Consider the following 16814-nt stretch of genomic DNA (forward strand, 5'->3'; position numbering starts at 1 on the left):
ACAAGATATGACAGGAAACAGGCTGAGAGAGGGGAAGTGCCACGCAGCAAAGTGTGGGGAGGCCGGGACTCCAACCTGGGGCTGCTGCAGCGAGGACAAAGCCTCTGTACATTTGACGCCCGCTCTACCCACTGAGCTGAACGATGCCCCGTTTACGGTCATTTTTGAGTTGTGTTATACCAAATGTTCTCGGTTGTAATATCACACAATGAGAACTGGTTCTGGACCTTATTCTGGGATGCTGGAATCCATCGGTGGTGCTGCTCTCCTCCAGCTCTGCTCCAGCCATCAGCTGAGATGATAGGCTGCGTGCTCTCCACTCCTCCTGCAGCAGAGCCAGCTACAACAGACACAGAGGGACATGCCAATCACAATCATGATTGTATTGTTGTGACAGAATAGGGTAAAACAACAAAAACAGTTGTTCACCTCCTGCTGAGCGTAGTTGAGTTTGTAGGCCCTCTTCACAGCTGGGTCAAAGATGGTCTGTGGTGTCCACACTTTAATCTGCAGCAGACCAATGTTGACCCAGAACACTCCAGAGCGGACCAGCTGGTTGGAGCCTTGGACTTTGCTTTGGACATACTGCTGTAGGCAGGTGATGCAGGCCTCCACAAGCCCGTCGGGGAGCAGATTGGGAGGCAGGAAGTCTCTGAAGACGGTCTGGATCTCTTGGGCAGCTATCAGAGGGTCGTGGTCCTCAACCAGGCTCTCACAGCTTTCCATGTATCCCTCCTGCAGGCTGGGAGGCAGCAGGTCAGCCATGCTTTGAAGCTGCCGACGCAGAACTGCGCCTTGGAGCCTGAAGTCTGAGCCCCTGAGTAGGTACAGTGGTGATTAGATAACCCAAAAATAATAAATGCTTGTGGAGAATATTTCTAATGTTTGAATCTACCTGAACTCAGCCAGTGTCGTGATGGCCATATTGTCCCACAACACAGCAGACACATCCTGCAGCTGCTGGATCCTCTCCTTCCACTCCCCGAGGGTGACATGGGAGAGGGAGAGGAGGGCAGCACCTGATGGTTCCCATCGACCTCCAGTCTCACTGCTGCTGAGCACTCCCAGGATGCAACGCGACCACACGGCTTTACTCAGCAAGGCCGGTCCCTGAAAACAACATGGATGTGTATTAATCCAGCAGGGTTCACTTTGATTAAATACTGTGATGTTAACAAGAGTTGTTTAAGCCAAATACCATGCTGTCTGCTCCATGGTGCTGCTTAGGAGCTGGTTGGCTCTCAAGTCTCAGTGGGTCCCATTTCAGCCAGAGGTCAGGGGCTGAGGTCGCACTGCTGGTCCACAGGGCAGCAAGCGCTTCTGATAGCAGCTCACACCAAACAAACTGCAGCTCCTCAGCTGGCTGCAGGGGGCGAGAAGCATGAGCAGCATTCTTTATATTTGTAGCTTTGAATAATGGTTTGTTTTTTTAAAAGTATTTTTCAGGTACCCAAGGAGGGTAGTGCAACCCAGGGACGCTGCGGTTACATTTTCAGTTAGACACTGGGACCCTCCAGGATAACTGCTTTTATTCCATAATTTAAGGGGTATAATATATGGAATTTGAGTTACAGCGGTATGTACTAGGTTTGTACCCAAATCAGGATCTTCTGAACTTGTACACCACCTCATGGCAACATCACTCCCAGATGGCAGTCGTCCCACACAGGAGGACAATGTGCCCTGACACACTACACATACTGCTCAGGAACAGCTTGAGGAAAATAAAAAAAAAAAAAAGAGCTCAGGGCATTGACCTGGCCTCCATATTCCCCAGATCCCAATCAGATCCAGCATCTGTGGGATGTGCTAGAACAAGTCTTAGATCAAGTCTTCTAAGACTTGTTCTAGCACCCCACCCCCAACACATAGAACTCAAAGGATCCACTAAATATCCTGGAGCCAGCCACCACAGGACACCCCAGAGGTCTTATGAAACTTTATTGTACTGACCCTGTCACTGCTGAGCAGGAACCACAGCGGCTGGAGCTGACTGACATTCATTGGTGTGGACTGTAGGCAGAAGCGCAGATGTCTGGAGAGTTCTTGGCGTAAGCTGTCCTCTGCCTCCTGGTCACTGCAAACCAACAGTAAGGGTTCACTAAAGTCAATCAACTGGGTCAAGATCTGTCCCCAGAAATATTGTGCTTTTGATGAGGAGGAAGTAGATTTACCCAGGAGAGAGAGCCAAGAGCAGCAGGTCCGTGCTGAGTCGCAGCTGGTTGATAACAGCCAGTTCCTCCATGAGGGGCCAGAGCTGAGCCCTGCGGCTGAGCTGCTGCAGCTCTTCCCTGGCCAGGTGGACTCCGTCTCCTGACTGCTCAGGCCCAGGCAGGGAGCAGACCTCCAGGAGACCTCTGGAGTTCATTTGTCGCTGCTGCTGCTCCACGCTCAACACCAATCTTTCCAAAACTCCTAATGGGAAAATCCAGGAAAACAATTACACATCACCATCACCATTCCAGGGCCTATAAGCACTGCAGTCAGATGGAACACAGGTTAAAGCTTTATCTGACAAAAGCTCACCAGACTTTTGAGGATCCAGCTGGTTGTTCGCCAACAGAACGAGGCCGAAGGCTTCCAACAGACTTTCTTTGATGTCTAGCCCAAGCCCGGCACCCTGAAGTCTGACCAGCTCCTGCATCCAGGGACCTGTGGTGCCATCCAGCCTTAGATCGCTCACATCCAGGGCTTTACTCAGCAGCCTGAGCCGAGATGCACACTCAGCCACTGACTCCAACTGATGAAGACGATGGATATGGTTTGTGAAGTGATTTAGATCATCATATAAATAGTTTTGAATGAAAGACATTATACCGGACTGGCTTTTAAAGACTTTCTTTTCCTCTATTATACAACAGAGAAAGACCGGAAGATAGACAGTAAAAACAACATCTGGTGATGAGTAAATGTCTTCAAAGGCTATGTCAGACAGTAAAGCTGGTGAGGTGTCTCCAGACCTTGAATGGCAAAGCTTTGCCGAGAGTTTTCTGGATGCCTTTCAGAGCTGTGGCCACAGACACCGGGGTCGACAGAACTGTCTGGATGGCTGCTGAGACTGCCTGCAGCTCCTGCTGACCTCTGCAGTGCAACACAGCCATGAGTATTAGGAAATGGAAATATATTAACTTTAGACATTTGGAAAATAAATGTATCTGCAATTGTAACAATTAAGTAAAATGTAAAAAAACAAAGACATAAATAAATAAACAAGACAGATGGTCTGTTCTAATCATATAGTCATGCTATTCATGCTATTCATGCTATTCATGTGATGTATGAATGAAAGTTGTAATATAATGTGGAGAAAAGTCTTTACTCAAATGTGGCGTCGTTGTCTCCCAGCAGCAGCTGTGGCAGTCGGACGATTAAGTGTTTCTGCACCCACTGCCAGTGCAGAGACAGCACAGAGATGCCCTGAGAGTCAGCCGGCAGTGTGCTGCACACATCCCAGAAACGATCCAGCCACTGCAGTAGCTGGAGGATCTGAGACAGGTACAGAGCCATAAGTGAGGAGAGCATAGCAAGGTCAAGACAACCGGGGGAAAGAAAATTGTGGATGCAAAATGAAACATTGATAAAACGAGTGAGTTCTGACCTCAAACATGATGTGGTCTGAGATGTAGGGTTGTCCATTCTGCACAGCCTGCAGGGTGACTGAGTCCCACAGGTCAAAGAAGGTCCGTAGATGCATCAGCACTGGGTGGGGCAGGTGACCGATATCCACAGTCCCTGTGAGGGAAGGAAAACACACCTCAGTGGGTGAGTTGAATTGTCCCTCAGGTACTGAGAATTGTGCTACTGTGACTTCATACCTTTACTGAAGGCTGTGGCTATTCTCAGGGCACAGTTCTGAGCGGACAGGTTGATAGCACAGGTGCAGATAACAGAGCGTTCCTCTCTGTCCATCAACAGAACAATCCTAACAATCACACAGACTAATTATTAGCACCTTTGAGAACATTTTTACATGATCAACAGTTGAAAGAATTCTTTACTTCATGGTTCATACAAGTTAAGCCTTCAGCAGGATAAACCCTAACTCCAAACCCCCCCACTGTACCTGTTGGCAACTGCATTCAGTGTCTCCAGAAACTCCATGTATCTTTCCTCATCCTCAAAGTTGCACTTGTTTGCCAAAATGTCCAGGTATTGCTTGTTCCATCGCATGTCCACCAGAATTCTGTATTCATCTAGTAACATAACAAACAGTAGTTAATACTCCTTATAGATGGCAGCAGTAACTGGACTCAGATGCAGAATTTTGACTTTACATGGAGAATTCTGCATTGAGCATAACTTTAAACCTAGCATGTTTATGAACAATGCTTTAACCTGATCACAATTTGAATAAACCAATTCTAATTTTAATATAAAATGTAAGACCCCTCAAAAAATAATTATTCATATTTAATTAATATTGCTCAAATATTGGTGTATATTATTATTATTATTATTATTATTAATATTGGTAATATCTGGTCGGAGCTTTCAGTTGCAGTATTTTTAAAGAAAGAACAAGACGACCATAGAGCTTACCGATGTTGTGTGGCTGGAGCAACTCTGCGAGTGACTTGCCCTTGGCTGCAAGTTTGCTACCAAACACAGCCTTCAGAGCCCTGTTTCCTGCCTCCACCTGGACCAGAGCTGGGTCTGCAAGAGTCAAGAAGTCCACTGTTTTAGGATCAAAAGTACTGGATATTGCTGGACAACCCTAACTGAAGAAATCCCTTATTTTCATTTGTACAAGATATCGTGATTATGACATAACCTGTAAAACACAGGCATATCACTTTGATCTCCAACATTTGCCGTGTGATAGAAACACAGAAGAATTGAATATTTTGTTTTAAAGCACTTTACTTAAATGTACAGTCTAAAATGTTGTGGTGCTGTTTGTGTGTGCAAGCATCACACCAGGAATGTGTTTGTAGCTCTTCCCAAGGTGTGAGAGCCAGCTGCTGCGGAGGATCCAGTCTCCATGAGAGGCTCTCTCTGTGACCAGCCTCACTGCTGTGGGGATCAGCCTCAGAGCATCTCCGTCTGCAAGATCCACCACTCCTCCAGAGAACACGAGGCCTTCATGGACACCACTACTATGAAGCGTCCTCTGCAGGTCACTCAGACTTAGGGGACGATTCCTATGCACCAGCAACACAATGGGTGTAATTATTTCCTAGAATTATTTAACTGTCAACTGTTTTCTACGTCTACTAACAACTTAACTCTGAATCTGCAGCTTTTTCACATGAACTGATAAAAATGTTTTTCAACACTAGCACTTAAAACTGACACTTCAATTACAGCGTTAAAATGCATGCTGTCACCTCAAACCCTTCTAGGAGTTAAACTCATACAGTCAAATCCTTACCGTTTACCCTGTAGGCTTAGGGTGTTCAGGCAGAATGAGAGGACCTGTCCATCTCGGAGGACAGCAGAGAAGCAGGAATCCTCGGTGGAGAGGAGGGCAGAAGGGAAGCCATCAGGCCAAACTCCAGCACACAGCAGCCCACTGCCCCAGTCCTCTGTGTCCAGGATGGCCAAGTGCTGCTCAATTGCCTGCTGGGCTTGCTGTAAGGGATAACAATGCAAAAATGTTTAGTCTTCCTCCAGGGAGCAGGAGTGTGCTGACTAGATGTCTTTGTGCTAGAGGAAAAGTCAGAAACATTGAAATTCTCAAAAGGCCTGAGAAGAGTCAACAAGATTCAACATAACTCCTACTGCTGCACTTGTAATATTCACAGTCCACCAAAAGCCAATAAAACATTTTTTTTAAAAAGAGAGAAAAAACATGCACTTTGCCAACACTGTTTACAACAAATGATAGATGGCTCAATTATGAGTTAACAGGAAGAGTCATGGACAATGAGCCAAAAAGAAGAATCTCCCTTTTAGATGCATTCTTTCAGATTAATAAGGGGGAGTTGATACCTTTTGGCTGGCAGTGGTGCGTTGGCACAGTGAGTAGGCCTCTCCACAGGCGTGCTGCAGGGCGCTGGGTAAATCTACACCCCTCTGCAGCTGGCAGGACAGCAGTGTGGCGGCATGGAGGAGGGAGGCCACTGATGAAGCAGGGGAATCTGAAAGATATAAGCCAGGATGTTTCTCAAAAACTCTGTAGCCTGACTAGCTGACAGCATTTCAGTATGCTGTCATTATGCAGTGCTTACCCCAGATGGCAGACTTGATACTTTTGTGTATTTCAATCAGCAGGTCACACACGCAGTCCCCAGTCACCCCTGCTGTGTGAAGCAGTGTTTTCAGGTCCAGTGTGTCCCAGCAGACCCCCTCATGTTCCCCTGGGATGTAGACCTCCACCCCTCTGTTCCTCATGGCTCTGGAGAGCTCCCCATGCCCAGGGTCCATGGTCAGGAACAACCTACACCGCCACGCACACATCAGCTGAGCGTGGACATCTTTAATGACTTACACAAAAAGTGAATAAACGGTTATTTTATGTGTTACCTGAAGTTAGGATGTGGGGTGATTTTGGGGGTCTTCCCATCTATGACACCGCGTTCGTTGATGGTGAGAGATCCACCGGGCTCCAGCAGAGCATTGAGGCGATCTAGGACAGAGGCACTAAGCACAAAACAGATGATTTGTGCAAGTTGAGTGGGGTTTCTCTTCAGGCTAGAAATTAGGTGTTCAAAATGCTATCTCAAACACCTTCAGGACAATCATTTCTAAACTCTCCAGACATGTATAGCTTCTGTAAATATCCGTCTAACATTCATTAACTTCAATCAGCTGCTGGATTGGTTAAAGCAAATTTCAAAATAATATTGTCCCATAAATTAACATCTACACATAAGAGGCTTTTTTCGTATTTTTTAAAAAACAGTCTAGTTGATCGACAGCACACAATGGAACACTGCACTTTTTTCCTCACTTGCAGAAGTTGACATTGTCCATGAGCAGCCAGTCACCAGCCTGCAGGGCCTGAACCAGCATACCGTCCAACCACTCAAAGCCACCGTTTGTCCAGCCATCCTCCAGCTGAGCCATTCGCTCCTTCAGCAGCGTGAAGTCCATCTGCAGTTTGGACATGTCTGGAGGACAACACAAGCATACTTAGTCTCACAAGATAAACTGAAATTAGAAAGATTTAAAGCATTTTCAGGGCGGCTGTGGCTCAAGTTCGCTGGTTCGATTCCCCTGGTCTGCATGTCGAAGTGTCCTTGGGCAAGATACTGAACCCCAAACTGCTCCTGATGTGCTGGTCGGCACCTTGCATGGCAGCCACCACCATCAGTGTATGAATGTATGTATGAATTACTGTAAGTCGCTTTGGACAAAAGCATCTGATAAATGACCTAAATGTGAATGTAATTTCATTCATATCAGGCAGTATTCAGTTATTAAATCATTACCAGTGAACACTTTGAGCTTGGTGTTAAGCTTCTGCAGGAGGAGGATGATGACCTCCAGCTTGTTCAGTGCCTCTGAGTTAATGTTTCCCTCAGTTCTTTGGAGTCCCTCCTCCTTCAGCCAGTTGCAGAAAAGACCCCACGTCTGCAACAGGAACTCTGTGTCCTGGATGCCAACATCCAGCGACATCAGGCCCCGCCTTATAACCATTGCAACTATGTAGTCCACGCTCTCCAGCACTTGTTGCCATGGCCGCATGATATCCACCTGGAATGAAGAAGAGAGTGTGGAGTGATGTGGCTGTATGTATTCAGTTAAAAAGAAGTTTAGCAAACTACAAAACTGAGTTCCTGGTTACCTGTTCGAAGCCTCCCAGCAGCTCTGTTGTGTCCATGGCACTGTTCATGGCCATGACCCTGAGGCGGTGGCCCGTCAGCAAAGCTATCAGTCTCACCAGGCTGGTCTTCCCGCTGGCTGTGGGCCCTACCAGTATTGTCATCCAGCCTTTCTCCACACATTTCATCAGGGATTCCAGGGGTCGCAGTGCCTGATGTGTGATGGACAGTGGGGGATCCAGGGCCACAGGGGCTCCACCACTGCGCTGCAGGACAGAAAAGCCCACCTACGGGGGCAATCCATGAAAGAAGAAATCCTTCATTTTGCCCATACAATTCAAAACATTTGCTGCTGAGAAATACACTTGAGTGGTGTTTTTTTACCAACCTGCAGGTTGAGTGGAGTAATGTGGAACTCTCTGGAGCCGCTATAAGGCTCAAAGTCCTCTCCGAACACCTTCCTGAACACTGAAAGCACCTTTGTGGGACAGGACAAGGTTCATTTTTACAAAAACAGTGGAACAAAGCTTTCTAAATGCATCAGTAACAACTATGAGAAAAGGGAGGAAGGCCACTGAATGCAGAAAAGATATTCTCAAATTTTCGGATTATCTGAAGCAATGCAAGCTTTTTTCATTCTTACTGTATATATGATTGGCAATTTCGTAAACGTATGTGGTGATGTAGCATGCAATCTGTAAAGTAACTAGAAACCCAACACAACCGTGACTAACTTGTTGAAAGAGACCTATGTTTTCCCTTTAAATGTCTTTCCCAGACCTTCAAACCATGACCAGATGAATTAGTCAAAAGAACTTGCCCCTGGGGCGCGCAGGTGGTCGAGTGGTTAGAGCGCATGCCATAAACGCAGCCGACCCCGGTTCGATTCCGGCCGAAGGTCCTTTGCTGCATGTCACATCCCCCTCTCTCTCCCATATTTCCTATCTGTCTACTGCTTAATAAAGGTGTCTATGCCAAAAAAATCTTAAAAAAAAAAAAAAAAAAGAACTTGCCCCACAGTCTCAAACATTTTTTATCTATTCAATTTGCTTTTCAAATTAAAAGCTCTCTTCTTGTACCCTTTTCCAGATCTTACGCCATAACCTCTGCATTCAGACTAGTTTTTTAGAAACATCCTTAATAACTATCAGTGGGTCTGAGATCCTCAATGTGTTCACATTCTTTAACGAAACCAAAATGCCTGTGTCATCGACATATGAAATATATTTTCAGCAGAAGCACATTTAAAGACATTTACATATAATAACAACAGTAGTGGGTCAAATACACACCCCTGTGGGGCACCACTAATTGAAGACTGCCATCAAAGCAGAGGACTCTTTAAAATCTTTTAATTAAATATTAGGTAAACCATTTCAATGCAAATGGCTACTACACACTGCCATGGTCCTTGATGCAAAATGCTTGCTTTTAAGTCAGTTAGAATAATTCTATATTACTTCTCAGGAACCACTTTACCAACATATACAAACACATGAACAAGTTTAAATGGAGACCATACATTAAACATTAAACAAAAATACATATCAAATAGCCTGTTCATTTTGATTGAACAGATTTATTTCATCCATATACAGATTACTTTTTTGTGGACCCTCAAGTGCTAGAAAAGTGATGTCTGATGTGCTGAAACAGTTTACCTGAGCCTTGTCAGCCTCCGTTCTCATCCTGTCAGCATACACCAAAGCTACATGCTGGCCAGGGTTGAAAAATCCTGGCGACTGATCAGCCTGCATCAGCTGACACCAGCGGAACATGTCACGCAAGTTGAATTCCCAGGGGCTTCCTTTCTGACCCCACCGCCGCTCCACACACACCTCCTGGACAAGCTGTTGAAGGCACAAATAGCCTTTAACCTGTCTTTTGACTCAACAGCTTTAAACATGTAAAACACTGCCTAAAGACAGCCTTGCCTACAAGTTGGATATTCGCCTGGTACAGCAGAGTCAGCCTCAAGTTCAGTATATGAGGTCACAGACAATCAGTCATACAACAGTAATGGAAGAAAAACCTACCTTGTTACTGAACTCCACCATTTTAGCAACAATTTCCTTATCAATGCTGGGGAAAATGGAGTCTCCTATGAACTCCATGTCTTTGCTTGTGAGCTGGTCCACAAAAACCTGAGAATAGAATAGATTTCATGATTTGGAGCAAAAAGGAATCTAGACTGTCAAAGAGTTCTAGACTAATCACATGATTACTTTGCTCAGCGATAAAATTGTGGCCGTTTCCTCCTTCAGCTCTCTATTCAGAGATGGTGAGCAGCAGTAGTACTTTCGACAAACCATATTCAACACAATCTACGGGGTCAATTATGGACTTTGAAGAGTAATTTACAAAGCCTGCGGTCATGAATCGGCCATTTAAACCTGATTTTAAAAAAAAACAATTTTCCTAAAACAAACTTGAATTTAACATGCATTTTATATTCAACAGTCTAAGACCCAAAATATATTTCTGCCCATTATCAATAATGTGGAGAAATTCATCTTCCCAGCAATTGGAGGTCACATATTTGTGCACGGACTTTGAAAATTTTATTTCTCTTCTTTCTTTCTTCCTGAGTGGGTATTATTTGCATTTTCTCCAACTTTACAGCTATGATTGTTGTCCAACATTTATTTATCTTCTTTCATATTGCTCTCAATGATGATAATACTAATTTGCTAGGTATGAAGGTCTGTATAGTCATCTTAACTGTTCCTTACCTGAGTGAATCTGTTAAGGAAGGATTTGGGCAGTCCCTTACGTCCACCGCCCTGAGTGAAGGGGTTCTGGCATCCAAAGATCTTGGTCTTCTCTTGCTGAACCTGGAAGCTCATTCCCAGTTCTGGTATGAAGATCTCTGCTCTATGATCAAAGCAGGCATTAAGACCCTCCAACACCGACTGAGACGCCAGGTTGAGCTGGGAGAATGAGGAACAAGTCAGTTTAATATCGCAAATTTCATCAGCACCATCAGATAACAATTTATTTGCCATCAAAGCAGGCCCCGAGGCACAAAAACTGCGGTCCTTACCTCGTCCAGGACAACCCAGTGGCCTGCCTTCAAAGCAGCCAAAAGGGGGCCGTCACGCCACACAAACTCTCCTCCCTTCCCTCCCTCCACAGGGAGATCTGTCCCAAACAAATCCGTCACATCCTACCAGAGAGTGCACATCATCAGCATTACAGCCCATTTAAATTTTTCCAGCGGATCAATAGAAGAATCTGAATATTCATATAAAGGCTTACCGTTTGCTCCGACAAGTTGATTCTGACCAGGTGGTTTCCAGATGCTTTTGCGAGTGCAGCCACCAGGCTGGTCTTTCCTACACCAGGAGAGCCCTCCAGGAGCACAGGCCTCTGCAGCTTCAGAGCACGAAGAAGTCTTTGGGCATTCACCGCAGTGGTGCCTGCTGCGATGGCATAGTCTGACAGGTTACGGCTCTCGGTCTGAGGCCCTGGAGGGGACATACAAAGGATATGCCCATTTGATTGAAAGACAAAAGAAGTATGCAATAACCAGCACTTATCATACAGAATCTGAACTGGCAATTTAATACAGTAATATCACAGGGGTGGGATGTGGAGAGGAAAAACTGGACAGGACAAACAACTTTTACAAAGCAGTCCATAAATGACTTGATGCAAGAGATGTGAGATTGATATCTACATCAGCTGCCCAACTGCTCATAGCCGGCCAGCTCAGGAGAAAAGTCGAGAACAGAGCCTGACCTTCCGGTGGAATAAACACCTAGAGCCAAATAATTCTGCTCTGGTGGGATGAGGACAGCTCACAGATTCATTTAACTTTTAGGATTCAAAAGTTGATTTATCTTTACTCCTGTCTATAAACCTGACTGCAGCAACGATCCCCAGAGGTATTCCACATTGTCGGGTGTTTATGTTCTGTGATGTAGACTGCTTCCTGGAGCTGAAGGGCAAATTTAACTTTATGTCATAAAAGTAACATTACAGAGGGAGAAGGGAAAAAGAAGAGAGTGAACCAGAGACCCAGGTGAGTGCTGAGTTTAGTGAGAGGCTAAAGGCAATTCAAACACACCGACCCACGGAACCTTGATGTGTGCCATTGCTTGCTATGATACGGCTTATGTTCATTAATCCGGCTGTTTGAGGTGAATAAACACTCACAGGAGTAACACAAAAACAAAACAAAGATGTTCCCACAGTCAACCCACCATTAAACACCCACCACTGTTGATGCAATTCTAACATTGCGGTAAGGGTAATGTTTAAAAGTTTTATTCATTTTACGATAAGTTGTTTTTAACTTCCTTGCTCACTCTTTGACTCTTTCTCCCTGAAGTTTGCGTGGAAGGTGACCAAATGAAGGTACACAACTCAATGAAATATAGAGAAAAGGTCTAGTTGTTTCTAGACATATTGATGAGGAAATCTTACATATTATATCCTAGTCTCAGGTCACAAACATGGGCTGAAACCCGTAAGAATATGTTGATATAAAGCATTTAAACGTGTAATATACAGTTCAGAAGATATTAACAAAAATCAAACAAAAAAAATGTGAACACAGCATCTAATAAATCTGTTAGGAATGAATTAAGTTGATACCTAAGGCAATGTAGAAGGGGTCAATGCCAAAGAAATCTTCCCCCCACTGGGGTTCCCTCGGCACGTTGCTGTCATAGACTCTGAGGGCGTCTAGCATCTCCTGATCCAGGTTGGTCATCTTGCTCAGCCACTGTTGCAGGAAGCCCATGCACAGCCGGCGTGCCAGCAGGGCGTTGTCCGCACAGGACACCGTTGTTCCTGAAAGAAAAGGTAGTCTCAGATCACATGTGTTCAACAGTTCCCTTCAGAGACAAATTCTCAAAAATAAGCTCAGTTTACCAGAGCCGATGCCGTCTATGTAGACCAGACATGCTGCGTGAATGAAAGCGGTAACAGTGTCCAGTCTGAGGTCCCACTCTGCTTCTTCTTCATCTTCCATGGCTCCCATGGTCATGAAGCCATCTTCATCCCGCTCACACACAATGTTTAGAAAGTTAACCCATGACAGGATGTCTCTTACGCTCAGGATGCAGCGTCGGCCAAAGTCCTGTGTGGTGAGCCACTCGATGAAGTCCAGCATCAGCTCTGCGATATCACCACCTGCATTTCGACCAACAAACGACTTCAACAACACTTTTCAGATTTGCATATATTTTCACTAGGCAAGGCAGTTTTTTTTATACAGCAGCATTCATTGCCGTTAAACTCCATTTCCATTATTTGCCAAGGGAGAGAGTGATGACCTTGAGCTTTATGGCAGTGCTACATTGGGCGACCACAGCGCTTGCTCTAAGATTTAAAGTTAAATCAGTTTTAGCTTTGACTTGTCAATGGTCAACCAAAAAGATGACAACTGTTAGTGATGTTTCTAGGTCTTGGCCCAAAACATATTTAGGGTTTAAACAGATTTTCATTTGAATAATCTGATACTGATTAATCAAATGTTGAGTTCAATTTTTGAGCACATCCAAAATTTTCACCCACTAAGTGCCAAATGCAGGTAGATTTTCCAATTATCAAGTGAATCTCTGACGGCCTTCAACCACACTGGCAGGTAAATATTTGTACCAAAACAGTCATGTGACTCGATACTACTGTATTTTAGTGTCATTCACAGAGGCAGAGAGTCAAAGCTTCACTAACACAGCATAGGGCTGGGACCTCATGGTACATTCAGGTACATCTCATAAACTCTAAAATCTACATTGCTTTTTTACAGCAAAGCATGTGGGCGTGGACAAGGAACTCATGGTGCATTCAAGTGCAACTTGTAAACTCAAAGGGTTGTGTAAAACGATAAGTTTCTATTTTTCTTCATTGAAGAAAAGCATGGGACTATATACGTAATTTCTTTCTTAGACAATTTTCTTCAAATTAGACGATCGGCAACAATTATCATGCAGTGGTTGTGTCATAATGCTTATGTACAAGTTGCAACAGGTCTCAATTGTCCAGATACCAAAACAGTTATATAATCAAGGAATAACATGAAATAAATTGCAAAAAATAAATCTTATTTCATGAGCTGTTTAACAAGTTGTAATGAGAACAAGTGAATGGCTTTAACCAAAACCTGTTTCAGTGTTGGTATACTTGACTCTAAGCTAGTTTACCATCGAGAGAGAGGCCTGAACGCAGGTTGTGTTGGATGATCTGAACCAGGTCACTGCGGCTGTTGCTCTGAGGACACCAGATCTCTGTGAAACGGTTCCTGAGGGCCGGAGAGAGCTGTGCAAAAACAGACAAGCACAAGAGTTAGACTCTACCTACATACAGTTCTGGTTGTTTCTTCTTAAAAACACAATCATACATTTTTAAAAATAATGTTAAATCTTTGGGACAAACGTTGTTTCTCCAAACACAACAGAATCAGTCAAATGCAAAACTGTCTCTGTAAACAGTAAGTAGGTAGTGCTATAGTGACTCATAAGCACTGTATCAGCTGCATCACCTTCATCCGAAGCCCAACTGACAACGCTGGAACATTTTTTCTTTATCTACCTCCTTCTTGCCGAAGTCTCCTCCAGGGTTCATGGTGGCAACCAGAAGGAAGCCTGAAGCTGCTCTGATCAGCTCCACATCATCATTGTCTCCGCTGCCCTTCTCTGCCAGAACAAGGGACTTCTCTGTCTCTAGAACACTGACAAACACAACAGACTGTCAGAGGCTCCTCTTAATCTGTCTTCAACTGTATGTGGATAAATATGTGGCAGTGTGTCATTGTAGATTATGGTGCTCAAAATGCAAAAGAGCACAAAATGCAAAAGTGTCGTATGAAATATCATACAAAGTGTAACAAAATTGCACTTCTTTTTTTCAAGTATATTGCACAATACTTGTTAAAACAATACTTTAACAATACTTGTTAAAGTGCACTGTGTTGCATCCAAGTCTTACCAACTGTTGTCAGGACATGCACTTAAAGCTTGGAAGGCATCAGCGGAGTTGTTTTGTGTTACGAAACATTGTCAAGTTTGAAGTTTGAATATCAAATTGTTTGCTCATGCACATTTGTCTGATTGGTCACAGGTAATCTGCAGTCTTACAAAAACGTCTCTTTTAATAACCAGGGGGGTACCACAAAATTCCATGATTACAATACAACACTAATACTCCAACACAGCCTTACGACGGCAAACAAAAGCCCTTTTCACACAGCAATTCTGCGATACTTCATGGGTGGGTGTTAAGCCGTCTGGCACACTGTTGACTATTTTCGTGGGCTGAAGTGTGGGACATTTTTCTTGAATGTGATGAAAGGCTCTGTTTAGTTGTTAGACTGTGGATGTCACATCCCTGCCTGTCCCACACTGCCAGAATACCCTTACACACAGAGGGCGTCTTGCCTCTGTTGCGGCAAGGAGCATAGGACAAAGCAACGTGAAAGGGGCTAAAAACAATGCATGTGTCTACCTGTTTAGTCTCTCCAGCACTGAGTCGTCTGCCAGGGAGATCTCATCCATTAGGAACACTCCTCCTTCCTTCATGGCCAGCACCAAAGGGCCGTCATGCCACTGAAACAGCCTGCCATCCTCACCATCATTCTACACACACGCGCACATTTACATTTATTGATTTACTGACTGCTAATGCAAATGTCTGATCAGTCATTTCTTGTTTTCCACAAGTATGATAGTATGTTTCAACAGCATAAAAAAGCTAAAAACATCTTTTATTGTTTTGTTTTTTTTCCACTTCTGCCAGCTCAAAACAACCTTGGAGTAGGACTATAGGACTTTTTTCTTTGCCTATAGATTTGTCACCAAACCAAAAAAAACAGTCAGTACCTGATGTGTGTGTCTGACAGGTCGCAGACCTCCTAGGAAGTCAGACGTCTCCATATGTAGGTGACAATTGACAGAGAAAAACTTCTGTCCAGCCAAAGCTGCAAACAGTTGGCAGATTGTAGTCTTTCCACATCTGGTGAAGGAACAGGACAAAGACCATGATAAAAATCTATACACACATGCACTGATTGTATAGTCTATAATAATGATGTCAAATAAGGTACAGAACAAGATAAAGCAGCCATATCCAGGTGTTTTAAGCTAACATCAGCATGCTAACGTTGACATTGTGTTCACCATCTTAGTTTAGCATAAACTAATTAGCAGAAAACACACTAACACTTTATAATAACTATCATAAATAAATTGTGCATTACAGTTAATTCAACTTTAGTTAATAGTCACTACACTGTTAAAACATAATGAAATGTTTTTTACCACTGATGAAGCAACTGTTCATTGTTTAGTTGCAAGCGATGTTTACAAACCTTTACAAGTGCTTAATCAATGGCTGATGAAGATCAAGGTTATAGATTAAATGAACTATAATTAACCATTTATTAGTTATGGTTATCATAAAGTGTTACCTACAGATATTAACTGGTGGCGCTAGAGGAAAGGCCAGTGGATCAACAAAGTTATTGGGATTCATTGTCTTGGAACTATGTATATCAATATCAATACAATATTCCCTCTCAGTCTGTCCAGTAGTAGTAGTACTCCAATGACAAGGAATAAATTAAGACAGCATGAATTTGGTCCAGCAGTCACATTTTAATCTTACCCAGTGTCTCCTACGAGCAGCACGGACTCTCCGAATCTAAGCGCTCGTCCGAGCAGCACAGCTAGTCTCCTCATGCCATGTGTCCACACCACATGACGAAACTCCTCTGGAACTCCGGCAATGCTGTCAATGAAGGGACCTGCCAATCAGAGCATCAAGGCAACAACTGAGCAAGGGAGCTATTTTATTTCTTTTGAACTGACCTTCTTGTTTGCAGGAGGAAGACCATGCTTCTATGCAAGAAGAGACAGCAACATGCCATTTCAAATTCCAAAACAGGAAAGTGCTGTAAGTTTTTCAAAAAGCATTATGGCCCACTTACTGAACTGGCTGGTGACCTGCTTCTGAGAGAACAGGTTTTCAGGGTTCACCGTTCTCTTGAAGTGCTTTTCCAAGATGGACAGTATAATGGCCTCCTCTTCTGGCTTCCTAACACGCCCTGCCAGCAGCATGTACCCTGATGAAGACAATAACAGTTTTATCTAAAGTTTCAATAGA

The 16814-nt window shown here is 44.0% G+C and overlaps 1 protein-coding gene across 1 annotated transcript in view; it reads right to left on the reverse strand.

The window, feature by feature from the left end:
- Window positions 1-16814, reverse strand: part of mdn1 (midasin AAA ATPase 1) — a 91947-nt gene that overhangs the window by 47042 nt on the left and 28091 nt on the right. The window contains exons 28-62 of the mRNA XM_030404990.1: window positions 16639-16773; window positions 16317-16455; window positions 15533-15665; window positions 15159-15289; window positions 14247-14385; window positions 13859-13973; window positions 12585-12845; window positions 12306-12503; window positions 10965-11173; window positions 10750-10872; window positions 10439-10636; window positions 9743-9850; window positions 9368-9556; window positions 8095-8184; window positions 7730-7993; window positions 7374-7638; window positions 6893-7052; window positions 6466-6582; window positions 6171-6379; window positions 5932-6080; window positions 5372-5571; window positions 4918-5141; window positions 4540-4653; window positions 4064-4193; window positions 3816-3922; window positions 3599-3732; window positions 3320-3486; window positions 2961-3081; window positions 2527-2740; window positions 2175-2415; window positions 1954-2077; window positions 1199-1363; window positions 896-1110; window positions 430-817; window positions 228-340 (exon numbers count right to left, since the gene is read on the reverse strand). Coding sequence (XP_030260850.1) covers window positions 228-340; window positions 430-817; window positions 896-1110; window positions 1199-1363; window positions 1954-2077; window positions 2175-2415; window positions 2527-2740; window positions 2961-3081; window positions 3320-3486; window positions 3599-3732; window positions 3816-3922; window positions 4064-4193; window positions 4540-4653; window positions 4918-5141; window positions 5372-5571; window positions 5932-6080; window positions 6171-6379; window positions 6466-6582; window positions 6893-7052; window positions 7374-7638; window positions 7730-7993; window positions 8095-8184; window positions 9368-9556; window positions 9743-9850; window positions 10439-10636; window positions 10750-10872; window positions 10965-11173; window positions 12306-12503; window positions 12585-12845; window positions 13859-13973; window positions 14247-14385; window positions 15159-15289; window positions 15533-15665; window positions 16317-16455; window positions 16639-16773 — 5989 coding nt within the window. The remainder of the gene's footprint in view (window positions 1-227; window positions 341-429; window positions 818-895; window positions 1111-1198; window positions 1364-1953; window positions 2078-2174; window positions 2416-2526; window positions 2741-2960; window positions 3082-3319; window positions 3487-3598; window positions 3733-3815; window positions 3923-4063; window positions 4194-4539; window positions 4654-4917; window positions 5142-5371; window positions 5572-5931; window positions 6081-6170; window positions 6380-6465; window positions 6583-6892; window positions 7053-7373; window positions 7639-7729; window positions 7994-8094; window positions 8185-9367; window positions 9557-9742; window positions 9851-10438; window positions 10637-10749; window positions 10873-10964; window positions 11174-12305; window positions 12504-12584; window positions 12846-13858; window positions 13974-14246; window positions 14386-15158; window positions 15290-15532; window positions 15666-16316; window positions 16456-16638; window positions 16774-16814) is intronic.

The sequence above is a fragment of the Sparus aurata genome, chromosome 22 (assembly GCF_900880675.1).
Source record: "Sparus aurata chromosome 22, fSpaAur1.1, whole genome shotgun sequence".
Lineage (NCBI taxonomy): Eukaryota > Metazoa > Chordata > Actinopteri > Spariformes > Sparidae > Sparus > Sparus aurata.